General features: G+C 47.9%; 1 protein-coding gene across 1 annotated transcript; it reads right to left on the minus strand.

The window, feature by feature from the left end:
- Window positions 1–14,247: 14,247 nt before the first annotated feature.
- On the minus strand, window positions 14,248–15,605 carry INAFM1 (InaF motif containing 1). Its single transcript, XM_060130368.1, has one exon. It carries the CDS (start codon window positions 15,023–15,025, stop codon window positions 14,495–14,497), a length of 531 nt encoding a protein of 176 aa, XP_059986351.1. The 5' UTR covers window positions 15,026–15,605; the 3' UTR covers window positions 14,248–14,494.
- Window positions 15,606–15,698: the final 93 nt, after the last annotated feature.

Consider the following 15,698-nt stretch of genomic DNA (forward strand, 5'->3'; position numbering starts at 1 on the left):
GTGTTTTTATCACTATTTTTTCAGAACACTGTTTTTGTAAGTACATGTAAGCCCCTCGTGTTTTTGTAACAGCATCGTAAGTCCACTGTTAGTTTGAAACCTGTTTATTTGATCACTTCCATATTGGTGGAACTTTAGGTTGTTTCCAATATTTTTGTCCATATCGCAATGAGCACCCTTGCACATACACCCTGGTGCCTGTGTACGAGGACTTATTGCAGATAACTCTCTGGAAATGGACTTGCAGGGCAGAGGGGGTACATATATCGTTCTCAGTATTAGCAACCTTTATGCTGGTGTCTCTTCATCCTCTTCCTCAAGACCCGACCTGGGCGGCTCAATACAGCAGCCATCAGCCACACGCAGCTACTGAGTAACGGAAATGTGGTGAGTCCAACTTGAGATGTGCCCTCCCTGAGTATAACACACACACCAGATTTCCAAGACTTACTGGAAAAAAAAAAAAAGATTGTAAAACATCTCAACAATTTTTATATTGTATTACATGTTCAAATAATAAAATTTTGGAGAAATTGTGTTAAGTATAATATATTATTAATTACAGTTGACGCCCGAAGAAAGTGGAGGTTAGGGGCACTGACCCCCATGTGGTCGAAAATCCTAGTACTGCTCTCTCTGTCTCAAAAACAAAAAGGAATTGATAAATGACTCACCCAAGGGCAGGAAGTGGAAACAGCTTGGATAGAATCAGGACTCAAACTCTAGTTCTTTTGATTCCACATATTGTGATCTCTAATCGAACACAAACTTTTCCACACGCTTAGTTAATTTAAAAATCTGTAAAATGAAAGTACAGGTACTATATCTATTGGGAAAAAACCCGCATGTAAGTGGATCTGCCCAGTTCAAACCCATGTTGTTCAAGGGTCAACTATATATTATTGTTATTGTTACATATTAAAGATCATTTTTAAAATAGATAACTAATGGGAACCTACTGTACAGCACAGGGAACTCTATTCAGTAGTCTGTAATGACCTATATGGGAAAAGAATCTAAAAAATAGTGGATAGATGTATATGTATAACTGATTCACTTTGCTGTACACCTGAAACTAACACAACATTGTAAATCAACTACACTCCAATAATTTTTTTTTTTTTTTTTTTTTTTTGCGTTACGTGGACCTCTCACTGCTGTGGCCTCTCCCGTTGCGGAGCACAGGCTCCGGACGTGCAGGCTCAGCGGCCATGGCTCACGGGCCCAGCCGCTCCACAGCATGTGGGATCTTCCCGGACCGGGGCACGAACCCGTGTCCCCTGCATCGGCAGGCGGACTCTCAACCACTGCGCCACCAGGGAAGCCCCAATAAAATTTTTTTAAATAATTTAAAACATTTTAAAACATCATTATATGTTACAATATAACTACATAATATTAACATCTTACTATGACTATAATATATTAATATATGTTTATATTGTTGATATTAATCTAAAATACAATTATATTATTAAATATGTTATTATTTCATTTGTTTCTTTTCTAACACAGCCACTTGAAAAATTAACGTTACCTATGAGGCTTGCATTTATGGCTTACATTATATTCCTATAGGATAGGGACTTCCCTGGTGGCGCAGTGGTTAAGAATCCGCCTGCCAATGAAGGGGAAATGGGTTCGATCCCTAGTCCAGGAAGATCCCACATGCCGCGGATCACCTAAGCCCGTGCGCCACATCTACTGAGCCTGCACTCTAGAGACCGTGAGCCACGACTACTGAGCCCGCGCACTACAACTACTGAAGCCTGCACGCCTAGAGCCCGTGCTCTGCAACAAAGAGAAGCCACCGCAATGAGAAGCCCGCGCACCGCAACGAAGAGTAGCGCCCGCTCGCCGCAAGTACAGAAAGCTGAAGCACAGCGACGAAGACCCAACACAGCCAAAAGTAAATAAATAAAATAAATAAATTTAAAATATATATTTCTATAGGAGAGCCCTGCTCTGGAGCCACCATTAGCCCAGCCAAAACCTTTGTGACGTATAAAGAGGTACCCTTTCCAGACAGCGCTTCATGTCAGGGCACACACGCAATCTGACCAGGGGACCCATCTCTGACTATTCCCCTTAAGTTCATTTCTCTCTCACAAACCAGTGTAACTCATGGCTTCCACTGTGGGGTCTAAGGTGGCTGTGCTGGCTCTCACCTCATCCGAGCAGGAAGGGAAAAAAGAGGACGGGGCACAGATGCCCAAACCTTTTAAGGATGAGACTCAGAAGTGGTACCCTTGGCCTCCCATTCACAGCCCATTGCCTGAAACATGGTCAGCTGACCGCTGCAAGGGAGGCTGAAAAACCTGGCCTTGAGCTGGATGTTCCTGTGTCCTGTTAAAACTCTATTCCAGTGGGCAAATGGGAAAATACATCCTAGAAGACGGAAGTCAGATCAGCATCAGGAAGTGGCTGGGATAGTAATTTAATTTAATTAAGAAACTTTAATTTAAGAAACTTTAATTTAAGCTTTAATTTAAGAAACATGGCATCTACTAAAACTAGATACACACCTTACCTATGACCCAGCAATCCCACTACTAGGTATTTACCTGATAGAGAACCCAACATGTGTCCAGCAAAATAATGTACTAGAGTGTTCATAGAAGCTTTATTCATAATAACCAACAACTGGAATCCAATCTAAAAGTATCCAATCGGCTGTAGAATGGATAAATACATTGTACATTCATACAATGGAATACTATATAGCAGCAGAGAAGAATACAAAAACTAATATTTAAAAAAACTAGGAGAAGTGGTTGGGAGTCCGCCTGCCGATGCAGGGGACACGGGTTTGTGCCCCGGTCCAGGAAGATCCCACATGCCGCGGAGCGGCTGGGCCCGTGAGCCATGGCCGCTGAGCCTGCGCGTCCGGAGCCTGTGCTCCGCAACGGGAGAGGCCACAGCAGTGAGAGGCTCGCGTACCGCAAAAAAAAAAAAAAAAAAAAAAACAACTAGGGGACTTCCCTGGCATTCCAGTGGTTAAGACTTCATGCTCCCAATGCAGGGCATGTGGATTCGATCCCTGGTCAGGGAACTAAGATCCTGCATGCCACACAGGGTGGCCAAAAGAAAAGAAAAGAAAAGAAGAAAACTAATACATGCAACAAACAACATGGCTGAATCTCTGAGTGATTCCGCTGCATGAAAGAAGCCAGACACTGATGTGTACATACTGTATAATTCTGTTTACATGAGGTCAACAGCAGACAAAACTAGGCTTTGGTGTCATAATCCAGGATAGAGGTTATTTTCGAGGGGTAGAAATGGTAAGGGGCACTGGGGCAGAGAGGAACCTGGGGGCTAGAAACATTCTTTTTCTTGATCAGGTTGCTGGTCCCACAGAGACATTCAACTGTGAAAATTCCTTAAGCTGCCCCTTTATGGTTTGTGGACTTTTCTGTCTGTGTCCTATATTTCAATGAAAGGTTTTTTCTTTTAATATTTATTATTTTGGCTGCGCCGGGTCTTAGTTGCGGCATGAGAACTCTTAGTTTGCAGCACGCATGCGAGATCTAGTTCCCCGATCAGGGATCGAACCCGGGCCCCCTGCATTGCGAGCGCGGAGCCTTACCCACTGGACCACCAGGGAAGTCCCAGGTTGTTTTTTTTTTTAAAGTAGCCCTGAGAGGCTTAAAATTTACGCAACGGAAAGGGAAAGCAGAAAAGGATTGTGACCAAGTGGCATATAGACTCGTGGTTTTGTGACCTCAAGTCCCTAGGACCGCTCAGAGCTGACCCCACGTGGAGGGGTAGGACTGAGTAGGGGGTTCAGCTACCACACCCCAAGGAGGTAGAGCTGTGGTCAGCCACCAGCCTGCCAGCAGCCACAGGGAGCCCAGAGCCAGTCAGATGTTAGCAATCCATGCCAAGGCTCTCAGCTGTGGGCACAGTGGCTTCTGAGGCAGGATGTTGTGAATTAACAGCAGCAGGTCCACACAGGCTTCTGATCCTGGCTAGCCTGGCTCACCGGAACTTTCGGCACTGTGGAATTTGAGAACACAGGAGGTGGCAGTAAGCACCACGGGGAGACTGGGAGGAAAACTCTGAAGGATGCATCAAAGAGAGGGCCTCTCAAAGGCTGGCGGAAAACACCACCACCAGCAATAATAATAATAATAATAGCCAACGCTCATCAAACCATTGCCTGGTACCGGGGGCTGTTCTAAGCATTTCACAATAACCTGAACAGATTAAGATACAAAGTGCTGGGACTTCCCTGGTGGCGCAGTGGTTATGAATCCACCTGCCGATGCAGGGAACATAGGTTCGAGCCCTGGTCCAGGAAGATCCCACATGCCACGGAACAACAAAGCCCGTGCGCCACAACTACGGAGCCCACGCACCTAGAGCCCGTGCTCCGCAACAAAAGAAGCCACTGCAATGAAAAGCCTGCGCACCGCAATGAAGAGTAGCGCCCGCTCGCCGCAACCAGAGAAAGCCCGCACGCAGCAACAAAGACCCAATGCAGCCAAAAATAAATAAATTAAATAAAGAAATTATTTTTAAAAAGAAATATGGATGTGAAACCATCACTACAATCAATTTAACTAACATTTCCATAATACCCAGAAGCTTCTCTGTGGCTTTTTGTAATCTATCTCTCGCTCCCTCCACCTTCTTTTTCAGGAAACCACTGATCTTCCTGTCACTATACATTACTTTATATTTTCTAGAACTTCATACTGATGGAAACACATAGTATGAAGATTTTCTCTTTTTTGACCCGGCTTCTTTCACTCAGTAAAATGCTCTGGAGTTTCATCATGTCATTGCAGGTACCAGGAGTTTATACCTTTTTCTTTCTAACTTTCCATTGTACAGTGTGGTAGACAGAATAATGGTCCCTGGGTTCTTCATGCCTATGTGACTGACCCCCAATGAAAACCCTGGACATGGAGGCTCAGGTGAGCTACCTGATGGGTAGTACTCCATGCGTGTCATCACATGACGTACTGGAAAGAAATAAGTACTGTGCTATGACTCCACTGGGAGGGACCACTGGAAGCTTGTGCCTCGTCTCTCCTGGATTCTGCCCTGTGCACCTTTTACCTTTGCCGATTTTAATCTCTAGCCTTTTACTGTAATATACCATAAACATGACTATGACAGCCTTTCTGAGTTCTGCGAGCCCTTCTAGTCGGTCTCTAAACCTGAGAGTTGTCTTGGGGACCCCCAACACACCTGTCTAGGTGTTTCTCAGTTTACACCTCTCAGAATCCCAGTGACTTCATCTCCGCTTGGTCTCTATCTCAATCTCCATTTCCATTTCCCAAACCCACATATTATCCATCTCCCAGGTCTTTCCTTGTCTCATTTTTCCTGTCTCTCCCTCTTCTCCATTTCCTTACAACATCTGCTGTTTCTGTCTATCAATTTGACAGCCAGAATTACAGCTGCCTCTTCTCTCTTGACGAAAACCACACTTTGATTATTTTTATCACAGTAAAGTGGGAATTTTAGGACATCAGAAAACAGAATAGATAACAAGAAACACTCTCTCCTTGTTCCCTATCCAACTCAGTGCCAAGCACTTCCTAGGGGTTTACCATCATTGCTCCCATCCTCTGCCAGAAAGTAGAAATCATCCACAGTCCTGAGCCCCAGGCTTCCTGGGCAGTGGGGACAGACAACAAAAAGATTTCTCATCCTCTGAACAATGTTCTGAAAGAGGACTGGCTGACAAAGTGTTAAAATGTTCCAAGACCTTTATTGTCACACTAAGAGAAGAAATGAAGAACCCGTGGTGTATCAGTTAACTATGGCTCTTGTTACAGACTGAATGTTTTTGTCCCCTCCAAAATTCGTAGGTTGAAACATAATCCCGAATGTGATGGAATTAGGAGGTAGGGCCTTTGGGGTGATTAGGTGATGAGAGTGGAGCTCTCATGAACAGGATTAGTGCCTTTATAAAAGAGACCCCAGAGAGCTCTCTGACCCTTTCTGCCATGTGAGGACACAGCAAGAAGGCAGCTGTCTACAAACCAGGGAGTGATCTCTCACCAGACACAGAATCTGTTGGCATCTTGAACCTGGACTTCCCAGCCTCCAGAACTATAAGAAATAGATATTTGTTGTTTAAGCCACCCAGTCTATGGTAATTTGTTACAGAAGCCCAAATGGACAAAGACAGCTATGTAACAAATATCTCCCAATATTAATGGTTTAAAACAATAACTTTTCTTGTGGCTCACAGATCCATGGGTCAGCTGAATGGTTCTTTTGGTCTTGGATGACCTAACCCATGCATCTGAAGTCAGCTGTGGGTTGGGTAGGTGGCCCTGTTTCCGGGAGTTGGATGGGTGCCTGTGGTCTTCTTGGTTCAGGCTCTCATCCTCCAGCAGGTTAGCCCAGGCTTATTCCCATGGCAGTGGAAACTTTCCAAGGAAGCAAACGGAAGACACAAAGACTCTCAAGACCTAGACTCAGAACTAACACAACATCACATCTGCCACATTCTATTGGTCAAGGCTAGCCCAAATGCAAGGGGTGGGGAAACTGATGTTACCCCTTGAAAGGAGGAGCTACAAAGTCAAATGCAAAGGGCGTAAGTGGGGAGATTTGTGGCCACTTTTTACCTGTGACACTAGTGGGCAATGGTGATTCTATTCTGTTATAAAGAGAAAGCAAGCCCAATTTCTAGTCAAAAATGGTGTCTTTCACAGAGGATCTGCAGAATGTGTGACTCGTGGTTCAGAGCAGGAAACAACCCATTTGTGACAGTCATTAGAGACGGTCTCAAATACTGTGGCTCTCCTGGGCACATGGTAGGGTTCCACCTATTGGAGGTTTGGCGGGGCCATGTGACTTTCCCTGCCCAGTGAAACATGAGAAGAAGTAATATGTACCACTTCAGCCTGCAAATTCTAAGAACTAGTCCACGCTTGACCATATTTTTAATTTTCCCTTGGCCAGTCGGATGCTGGCTGGGGCTGCACTCATCTGAAGGCTTGGCTGGCTGGATGTCCCAGGGGGCTTACTCACATGACTGACAGTTGATTCTGGCTGTCAAGTGGGAGCACAGCCAGGATTTTAAACCAGAGTGTCTGCATGTGGGCTCTCCATATGGTTTGGGCTAAGAAGCAAAATAAACAGTGAAATGAAACAGTTCAGAGTCAGATGGCCTGGATTTTCATCTTCCCACCCACTCATCCCCCCAACACACGCACTCACTGCTCTGCAAATTACTATTTAACCTCTCTGAGGCACAATATTAATATTCATGCCGTTCATATCACCCTTACTGGATGCTCATACTTTGGTTCTCAGGTTCAGGTTTGAACACAACGTCCAGGCCCTTTCCCCAACCCCCCCTCCCCCCACATGGTGGCCTAGGTTGGGACATGACCACCTGTAGCAGATTGGATTACTCTTCAGAAGTCTTCACTCCATCCACCTCATCTCCTTGGAAGGAATGTATAATACTTCCATCCCTTTATATTGGGCTTGGCCATGTGACTTGTTTGGCCAATAGTATGATGGTACACAGAACACAAACAGAGGCTTGACATGTACCTGTAATGTTAAGTTCACACCTCTGCCATCAACAGGAGAGGTCCTGGGATAGACCGCTGGTCCCAAGCATTGAATGCACCAGCCAAGGCCAGCCAAGATCAGCCCATCCACAAACACCTGAGGCAGCCCAGTCAAGATCAGCGAGGCAGCCCGCCATGCCCAGCCCCAATCAATCATGCCCCAGATGACCTCAGACATATGGGATGGCCCAGCCAAGATCAGTAGAGCTATCCAGCCACAATCAGCTAGGTGACTCTCAGCATGAGCTAAATAAATGTTCATATTGAAACGGAGCAAGACCCTAAGGTCCCTCCCCCTCCGCATGTCCTCCACCTGCCTTTCGTCTGTGGAAAAATGTTAGCCCAAGAATAAGTTTAATCAGAGAAGTGAGAAAATGAAGAAACAGAGGAAATCAGTCCAACAAGACTAAATAATAATAATAGTTCAGTCATTAAGCATGGTCAAGGACCTTTAGTTCCTTCTCAAGGGCTATAGATAATATTCTGAGCCTATCCTGTGAGCTGTCTGATACTGAAAACTCCAGCAAGTGGAAGAAGTTAACTACATGATGACCAGAGTGTAGCCATTACATAAGCTGCCACAATTCTGAGAACTGGCCTCAAGGAAATGGGAACAAACCGACCCTGGAACTGAAGATTAACTGTACTTAAAACAATCAAGATGATGCTAATCAGACCACTGATGACCAATTTCAAGATGACTGTCAGAGCTGATTGTTTTGTTTCTGCATGGAGCCCCCTCCCTCTGTCTATAACAGCTCTTGCCTCCTGATTGTCGGGGCGGGGGGAAGGTCAGCCTTTGAACATGTGTCCACCCTCCCCGCCCCACCACTGGTTGCCGGCAACCAAAGTAAAGAAAACTTTCCTTGCCACCAACCTTGCCTCTTTATTGGCTTTTGAGCTGTGAGCAGCTGGACCACACTTTTGGTTACAATATGTGTACATCACACACAGGTTTTGATTGTTTGTTACCCAACTATAGTGAATTGATACATTACCAGCAGTATATCCACAGACTCATCATCATTACGTAGTTGCAGTGTGACTGTATGACCACCAGATTATTCTCATTTTATTTACAATCCATGGACCACATAGCAAGATGACACTGGCAAAATCATAAGTAATTGTACCCAGACCAGATGTTAAATGCAGATGACATGGAAGGCTAAAGGCGGTTTTACAACCACATAAGTTTCAGGGTGGTGTGGTTGGCGGTTAACAGGCTGGAAAAGCCCACTCTCAGGATTTCCCATGACTTGGCTGGACTTCACCCAGAATTTTCCAGAGGCCAGATGACTTGTGATATTGCAACAGATCAAGTGAAAAAGCAACTCTGAAAATCCAGTTGTCTTCTCTTGAACTGGACATTACTTATTCTCAGAAATGTAAAATAATGCCATTCTTCTCATTAAATTTTTTTTATTTTGGAAAATATAGCTTTTCTCATTTAAAATGTTATTTATGTTTAAATACAATGTTTCAAAATGTCCATCAACACATGAATAAACAAAATGGGGTATCTGTGTGCAATGAAATATTACTCAATCTTAAAAAGGAAGGAAATTCTGACACATGCTACAACATGAATAAACTTTGAAAACATGATGCTAAGTGAAATGAGACAGGCACAAAAGAACAAATGCTGTATGATTCCATTTACATGAGGTACATAGAATAGACAAATTCATAGAGACCTAAAGTAGAATAGAGATTACCTGGTGTGGGGGTGATGAGGAATTATTGTTTAGTGAGTAGAGTTTCAGTTTGGGAAGATAAAAAGAAATGCTGGAAATGAGTGGTCATAATGGTTGCACAACAATGTGAATTTACGTAATGCCTCTGAACTGTATACATTTTTTTAAAATTATTTATTTATTTTTGGTTGTGTTGGGTCTTCGTTGCTGCGTGCGGGCTTTCTCTAGTTGCGGGGAGCGGGGGCTCCTCTTCGTTGTGGTGCGTGGGCTTCTCATTGCAGTGGTTTCTCTTGTTGTGGAGCATGGGCTCTATGCGCACGGGCTTCAGTAGTTGCAGCATGTGGGCTCAGTAGTTGTGGCTCACAGGCTTAGTTGCTCCAGGGCATGTGGGATCTTCCTGGACCAGGACTCGAACCCATATCCCCTGCATTGGCAGGCGGATTCTTAACCACTGCACCACCAGGGAAGCCCTCAACTGTATACTTAAAAATGGTTAAAATGGTAAATTTTATGTTATGTACATTTTACCACAATAAAACCGTTGCAGAAACGCAATGGATTTATCATGGTTATTTTTAAATGACTTACTAAATAATTTTTAACTTCTCCATCTTAATACTTAAATATATATTTTTAAAATATTTATTTAGGCTGTGTCAGGTCTTAGTTGCGACATGCGGGATCTTCACTGAGGCATGCGGGCTTTTAGTTGCAGCACGCATGCAGGCTCTAGTTCCCCGACCAGGGATCGGACCCTGGCCCCCTGCATTGGGAGCGCAGAGTCTTACGCACTGGACCACCAGGGAAGCCCCTTAACGCTTAAATATCGATAAATATAACACACATACAAAAAAACTCTTTGGGTTCTCAAGAATTTTTAAGGGTGTAAAAGAATCCTGAGACCAGTAAGTTTGAGAACTGCTGCTCTATGTGCAGCTGAGGCAAGCCTGAGCTAGCTGTCCCTGGCACTTCTCTGCAAGGATCTACAAACTCCCAGGAATTAGTTTCTTCTGGCCCAGGTGGACAGGCGACCTCTAGTGGAAGTATAAGGTATTGCTTGACAGCGCAAAATTTGAGTCATTTTGTGGAGTTCGCTGAAATTCTAAGACAGAAGCAGAGATGGTCGCGAGAAATGAGGATTTTATTTCAGCATATTAACTTTAAACCGTGAACCATGTCTCCTCTCCTGCACATTCACACACATACACACAGACATTCACACGGAGATCCACGGTCACATGCACACACACAAAATTACATACAGACATAACTAGATGCTCACAAACACACACAGTCACAGACACGCAGACAAGATCAAACACACACTCACACACACCATCTCTCCACAGACCCCCATATGTACACACACAGAAATACTTTCACACACATACAGACACAGTTTCAATGAGTTTCTTCCCAAAGCCATTAAATAAATGTTGAACAAATAATTAAGATGAATCTAGGTTTGGCAGCGTGCCCAATTAGAGGTCCACAATCCCTTAGCTGAAGTCTTTGGGGACAGATGCGTTTCAGAACTCAGAACTGTTCCAATTTTAGAAAGGTAATTCTGAGCGAATGCCATATATTATGTAACGCTCCCAGGGGATTGAAGCAGACCCTGCTCCATCAGACATGTTAATATATTTGCAGCAAAATGTGTGAAAATTCACACCAACGGAGATAAATAGTGTTAAGAACGCATATTAGCTGACTTGCCGCCATGTGAGACTGGGCCAAAATGACCCCCTGAAGAAACTCTTTTTTTGGTTGTCAGAGCTTTTTGGAATTCGGAATTACGGATAAGGGATAGGGGATTCTGTCGGCAGGCCTTTCACACGTCATCTACCCATACTCCTGCTCTGATTGTTGTAAATTTTCGACTTCAACTTGGACGTGCGGGAGAACGGCAGGATCCTGGAGGACTGCGACTCTTTAGCGCCCCCTCCTGGTATCCCCAGTCCTTGCAGTTTGGCTGAGGATTTGTCAAGTCTGCCGGCTTTGGCCAGATCCAGCAGTAGGTCCTGATTGGTCTAACCCTCCTGGCACAGGCATTGGTTCCGGGGTTGTCATGTGACCCAAGCTGATCCAATCAGACTGAAGACAAGCCTTTTGGCTCATCAGTAGGGAACTAGGCCTCCCTCTCTCTTTAGGATGGGAATGAGGGGCTCACAGGTTCCTGGATCTGTGGGCACCAGGTGAAGCCGCTTGGGGATGAGGCCAGAAAGAACTAGAAACAGTTAGATCCCTGTGGTGGCCATGGAATGGCGCTGCTCAGATCTCCCTCTAAGAGATCCTGCTGCTGACAGCACAGCTGTCTGACAGCCCCACCTCATTGGTGCCAAGGCCGCGCCTCCCTTGGGCAGCTCCCAATGAGAGAACACAGTGGGTACTAGTGCCAGCCCACTGCAGCCCCACCCAGGAGTCCTCTGATGGGCAACCTTTGCTCAAAGACCGCCCCAGAGACACACCCCCACCCCACCCCCACCCCCACCCCACAGACGTACAGCCAAAGGCTCCTCTGACCCAGTCCTTCTTTCCCTCTCTCCTTTCACAGCTGTCAGACTGATGGATGGTGGTGACTGTCCACTTCAGAATGGTTAAAATAGTAACTTATATGCCATGGGTATTTCATACACACAAATTTGACCACCCACCTCTCCTTGCCTCTCCGTCACCACCCTGGTCTAGCCGCTATCGTCCGTCACCTGAATCACGGCTGTAGTCTCCTTACTGGGCTCCCAGCTTGCACCCCCGTTCCCTGCAGTTCATTCCCCACGTGGCAGTCGGAGGGTCCTGTTAACACCTATGTCGGGCTCAGAAGCCTCCCACTTCCCCACCTCAATCAAAGTAAAAGTCCTCACCCTGTCCCATGGGGCCCTGCACAAATTACCCCCATTCTCTCTCCCCCAACCTTCTCCTGCCCTCCCTCTCATTCACTCTGCTCCAGCCACACTGACCTCTTTGCTGTTCCTTGAACAAGCCAAGCACCTTCAGCCTCAGGGCCTTTGCACTTGCTGTTCCTGATTCCTGGAGCACTCTTCTCCCAAGATCTGCATGTCCTGCCCTCACTTCTCTTAGGCTTCTAGCCAGTAACCAGCAACTTCACCACTCCCTATCCCCTGATTATTTTTCTCCTTTGTGCTTATTACTACCTGATAGTAATAACATATACTTAAGTTATTCATCTATATTTCTTGTCTGTCTCTTCACTGATACGTCAGCTCCACTGAGAGCAGAAATTTCTGCCTGTTTTGTTCCCTGCTGTGTCCCCAGTGCTTAAAATAAGGCCTGGCACATAGTAAGTGCTGCATAAATATTTGTTGAATGAAAGATCAAGAGACAGCGACCAAAAGAGAGCCTGCGAAAAACAGGAAGAGAGAAGGGAAGAGAAACACACAAAAGAGGGGGGTGAGGAGACAGGGGAGTGAGGGAGGCTGAACTAGGGGAAAAATGAGAAGCGGGGGTTGGATCAAGATGGGGGGGAGAAAAGTGAGGAAGCGGGATGAAATAGAGAGAGAGCTGAGGCGAGCGAGTCAGAACAGAGTGAGGGATAGAAACAGAGATAATATTGACAGACATCAGACAGAGAGACAGAGACACACAAAGATTGAGAGACAAAGAGAAAAGGAGAAGAGGAGACAGTGGTGAGGGAGACACACAGACGAGAAACCAAGAGAGCAGGAAAACGGGTTGAGAGAAGTGAGTTGAGAACTAGAGAGAAGGGGGCCAGTGGGAACAGAGATGGAGTCCCTCCCTCTAACTCACCATTGGCTGGTGTCCAGGGCTCTGGGCTGACTGGATATTCCTTGAGATCCAAGCTGTGGTTTTTAAAACCCCAAGGGACAGAGGTGGGTGGAGAGAAAGAACATATACTGTTCTGTGGGCTTCAAATCACCAGCTTCTTTAATCCTCAGAGAAAACTTCATGAGATAAATACTATGATCATCTTCGTTTTACAGGACCAAAGAGGCTGAGTTATGGGCCCAAAGTCACACAGCTAGTGAGAGGAAGAGCTAGGATTTGAAACTGGGTGTCTTGGCCCAAGGTCAGTGCCCCTAACCACCATCTACGCTAACTGGAAAAAGGTGCTGGCTGCCTGAGTTCCATTCACTCGGGAGACACCCTCTGGGAAATGGTGCTGGAGGGGTAGAGGAAGCAGAGGAGGTAAACGGATTGACATTCCTAGCCAGGTACATATCATATCCACAGATGTCCCAGTCTAGGAAAGAGGCTCAGCTTCACCATCCTGGGGAAGTCTCCAGTTCAAGGGAGGTAGTTGGACAGGAAACCACTTCCTGCTTGTAGGGTCCTACGCCCTGCCCAGAGCTAGGCCTTAGTAGTCGGGATGGGAAAATGGACTCGACCACCTCTGACTCTTTTAGCAGGACTGGAGTTTCTCTACCTTGGTTTGCAAGCAGCATTGCAGACCAGAGAGGTTGCACTAATCTTCAAAGGCAGCAGCGTGCTTTGATAACTTCCTCTGTGATTTCCAGAGGGGCAGAGAAGCTCTACCACCACCCCTGTCCATGCTCATCTCTCAGATCCCAGGAAGAAGGCCTCATTCTCTCCCAGCAGCACCCTTACATCTCCAGGTGACTTAGCCTCTGTCCCCGACATTATAATTATACGAATCGCAGCTCCCAGAAACCCAGCTCTTGCTGATATCATCCCATCTCTCATCTCCTGTGCTGTAACAGGAGGCCGGACCCTTTGCTCCCCTCCAGAGGAACTTGACCTCTGCCCCAAGCATGCAAAAAACTGCGAAGTCCTTCACACTGCCTGACCTTCAACTACCCTGTTGCCGACAAGCCTCTTCTCCTCACCCCAACCCAGAAAATACATGATACCAATGGAAGAAGAAAAGGGCCCCCCGAGGGAAGGGGAGAACCCACACAGCCCACCTAGGGAGAGAAACGAAGATCAGATGCCAGGAAGGACTTGCCCTCACAAACTTGAGAGGGGCGGCACCTCTGTAGACAACACGACAAACACAGCACGAGGCAGCTGGGGCTGAGTTTATTGCAGGTGGAAGATGGATACGGAGATTCAGGGAGAAGGGGGGCGGGCTGAAGACTCTGTACTCAGAATCCTAAAGAGGGAGGGTCAGGAGGCAAAGATCAGTTTGCGGTCGGCCAGATGGTGGAGGACCGGCCTGACGGCGGAGAAGCTGCGAGGGGCGAGGCCCAGAGCCAGCCCCTCTTCGCCCCCCATTCTTCAGGATGACGGCTCCGGAGACGCTACACGATGTCATGAAGAGGGAGCCAGACCCCAATCCGGGAACGGCGCATCCGCGGCGGGGGCGCCGGGCTCTCGAGGGCCGGCGGTCCATCTTGGGTGAAAAGGAGGGTTACCCGGGTCCTCGCCCCCCGCGGCCTCCGGCGTCTCCCCCGGCGTCTGGCGGCTCGAGCGGCGGCTGGGGTCGCTGTGGCGGCGGCGGCGGCGGCTGTGCGGCAGCTCGAGGTGGGGTCGCGGCCCGCCAGGGGCTCCCAGGAGACAAGAGACCGACGCAGCGGCGGGCACCGAGGCAGGTAGAGCACCCGCGCGGGCGCCGCAGGGAGAGGACTGCGCGCTGGGCGGCGGGCCGGCTGGGGCCGCAGGGGGCCGCGTGGGAACCCAGATGAGACCGTAATAGACAGCGAGCAGCACGGCAGCCAACGACACGCAGAGAAAGTAGGCGCAGACAGGAGCCAGGCGCAGCCAGCGGCCCCGCGGGCCTTCGCTCAGCCCCGCGCCACCCGGGCTCTCGCCGCCGCCACCCACGCAGCTCGTGCCCCGCATCCCCGCAGCCCACTCGGCCCAGCGCCACAGCCCACACAGGACCCGCCCCTTGGGCCCGCCCCCTCCGGAGGACCGCCTTCGCGCTCTAACACTCCCTCGTCCAACCCCGCCCCCGCCAGCGTAGTCACGCCCCCGCGCGGGCGGGCTTCCTCCGCGTTGTAAGCCCGCCCCCTCCTCAGCCTCCGGCCAACCATCATCAACCTAAGGCTTAATCACAGCGTCTGACCCCGCCCCCACCTGGCTCTGGGCCCGCCCCAAGCACGCAATACCTCGATTTTTCTCAAACGTTAAGTCTCGGCTCAGCCGACACCCGCCAGGCTGGCCAGGCAGATGTTATACCTGTACCGGCGCTTAGCTCCGCTCTCCCTTTTCTGTCCTCCTCCCTGCGCCCTAACCCCGTCCCCTTTCGGAACTCGGACTCCTTCCAGGCATCTAGCTCTACCACTCCCTTGCCAAGCTCAGGCCTTTTAAGTCCCGCCCTTCCTTAGCCGCAGTCCCGCCCCAGTTGTAACTTGCGTTTCTCCAAGCTAAACTCTACTCCAACTTTCGATCCCACCCTCTTCTCCCCTTACCCTCAGCCATCTTCGGTCCAGGCTCCACCTCCTTTCTCCACTAGTTTGCGCACCCCATTCTAAACCACGCCCTCCACCGCTGGCTGCGCCCCACACCGGCA

Source organism: Lagenorhynchus albirostris, chromosome 19 (assembly GCF_949774975.1).
Source record: "Lagenorhynchus albirostris chromosome 19, mLagAlb1.1, whole genome shotgun sequence".
NCBI lineage: Eukaryota > Metazoa > Chordata > Mammalia > Artiodactyla > Delphinidae > Lagenorhynchus > Lagenorhynchus albirostris.

What these genes read in the sequence shown, in the direction of transcription:
- INAFM1 (XM_060130368.1), bottom strand. Translation starts at nt 15,025, where the DNA reads ATGCGGGGCACGAGCTGCGTGGGTGGCGGCGGCGAGAGCCCGGGTGGC.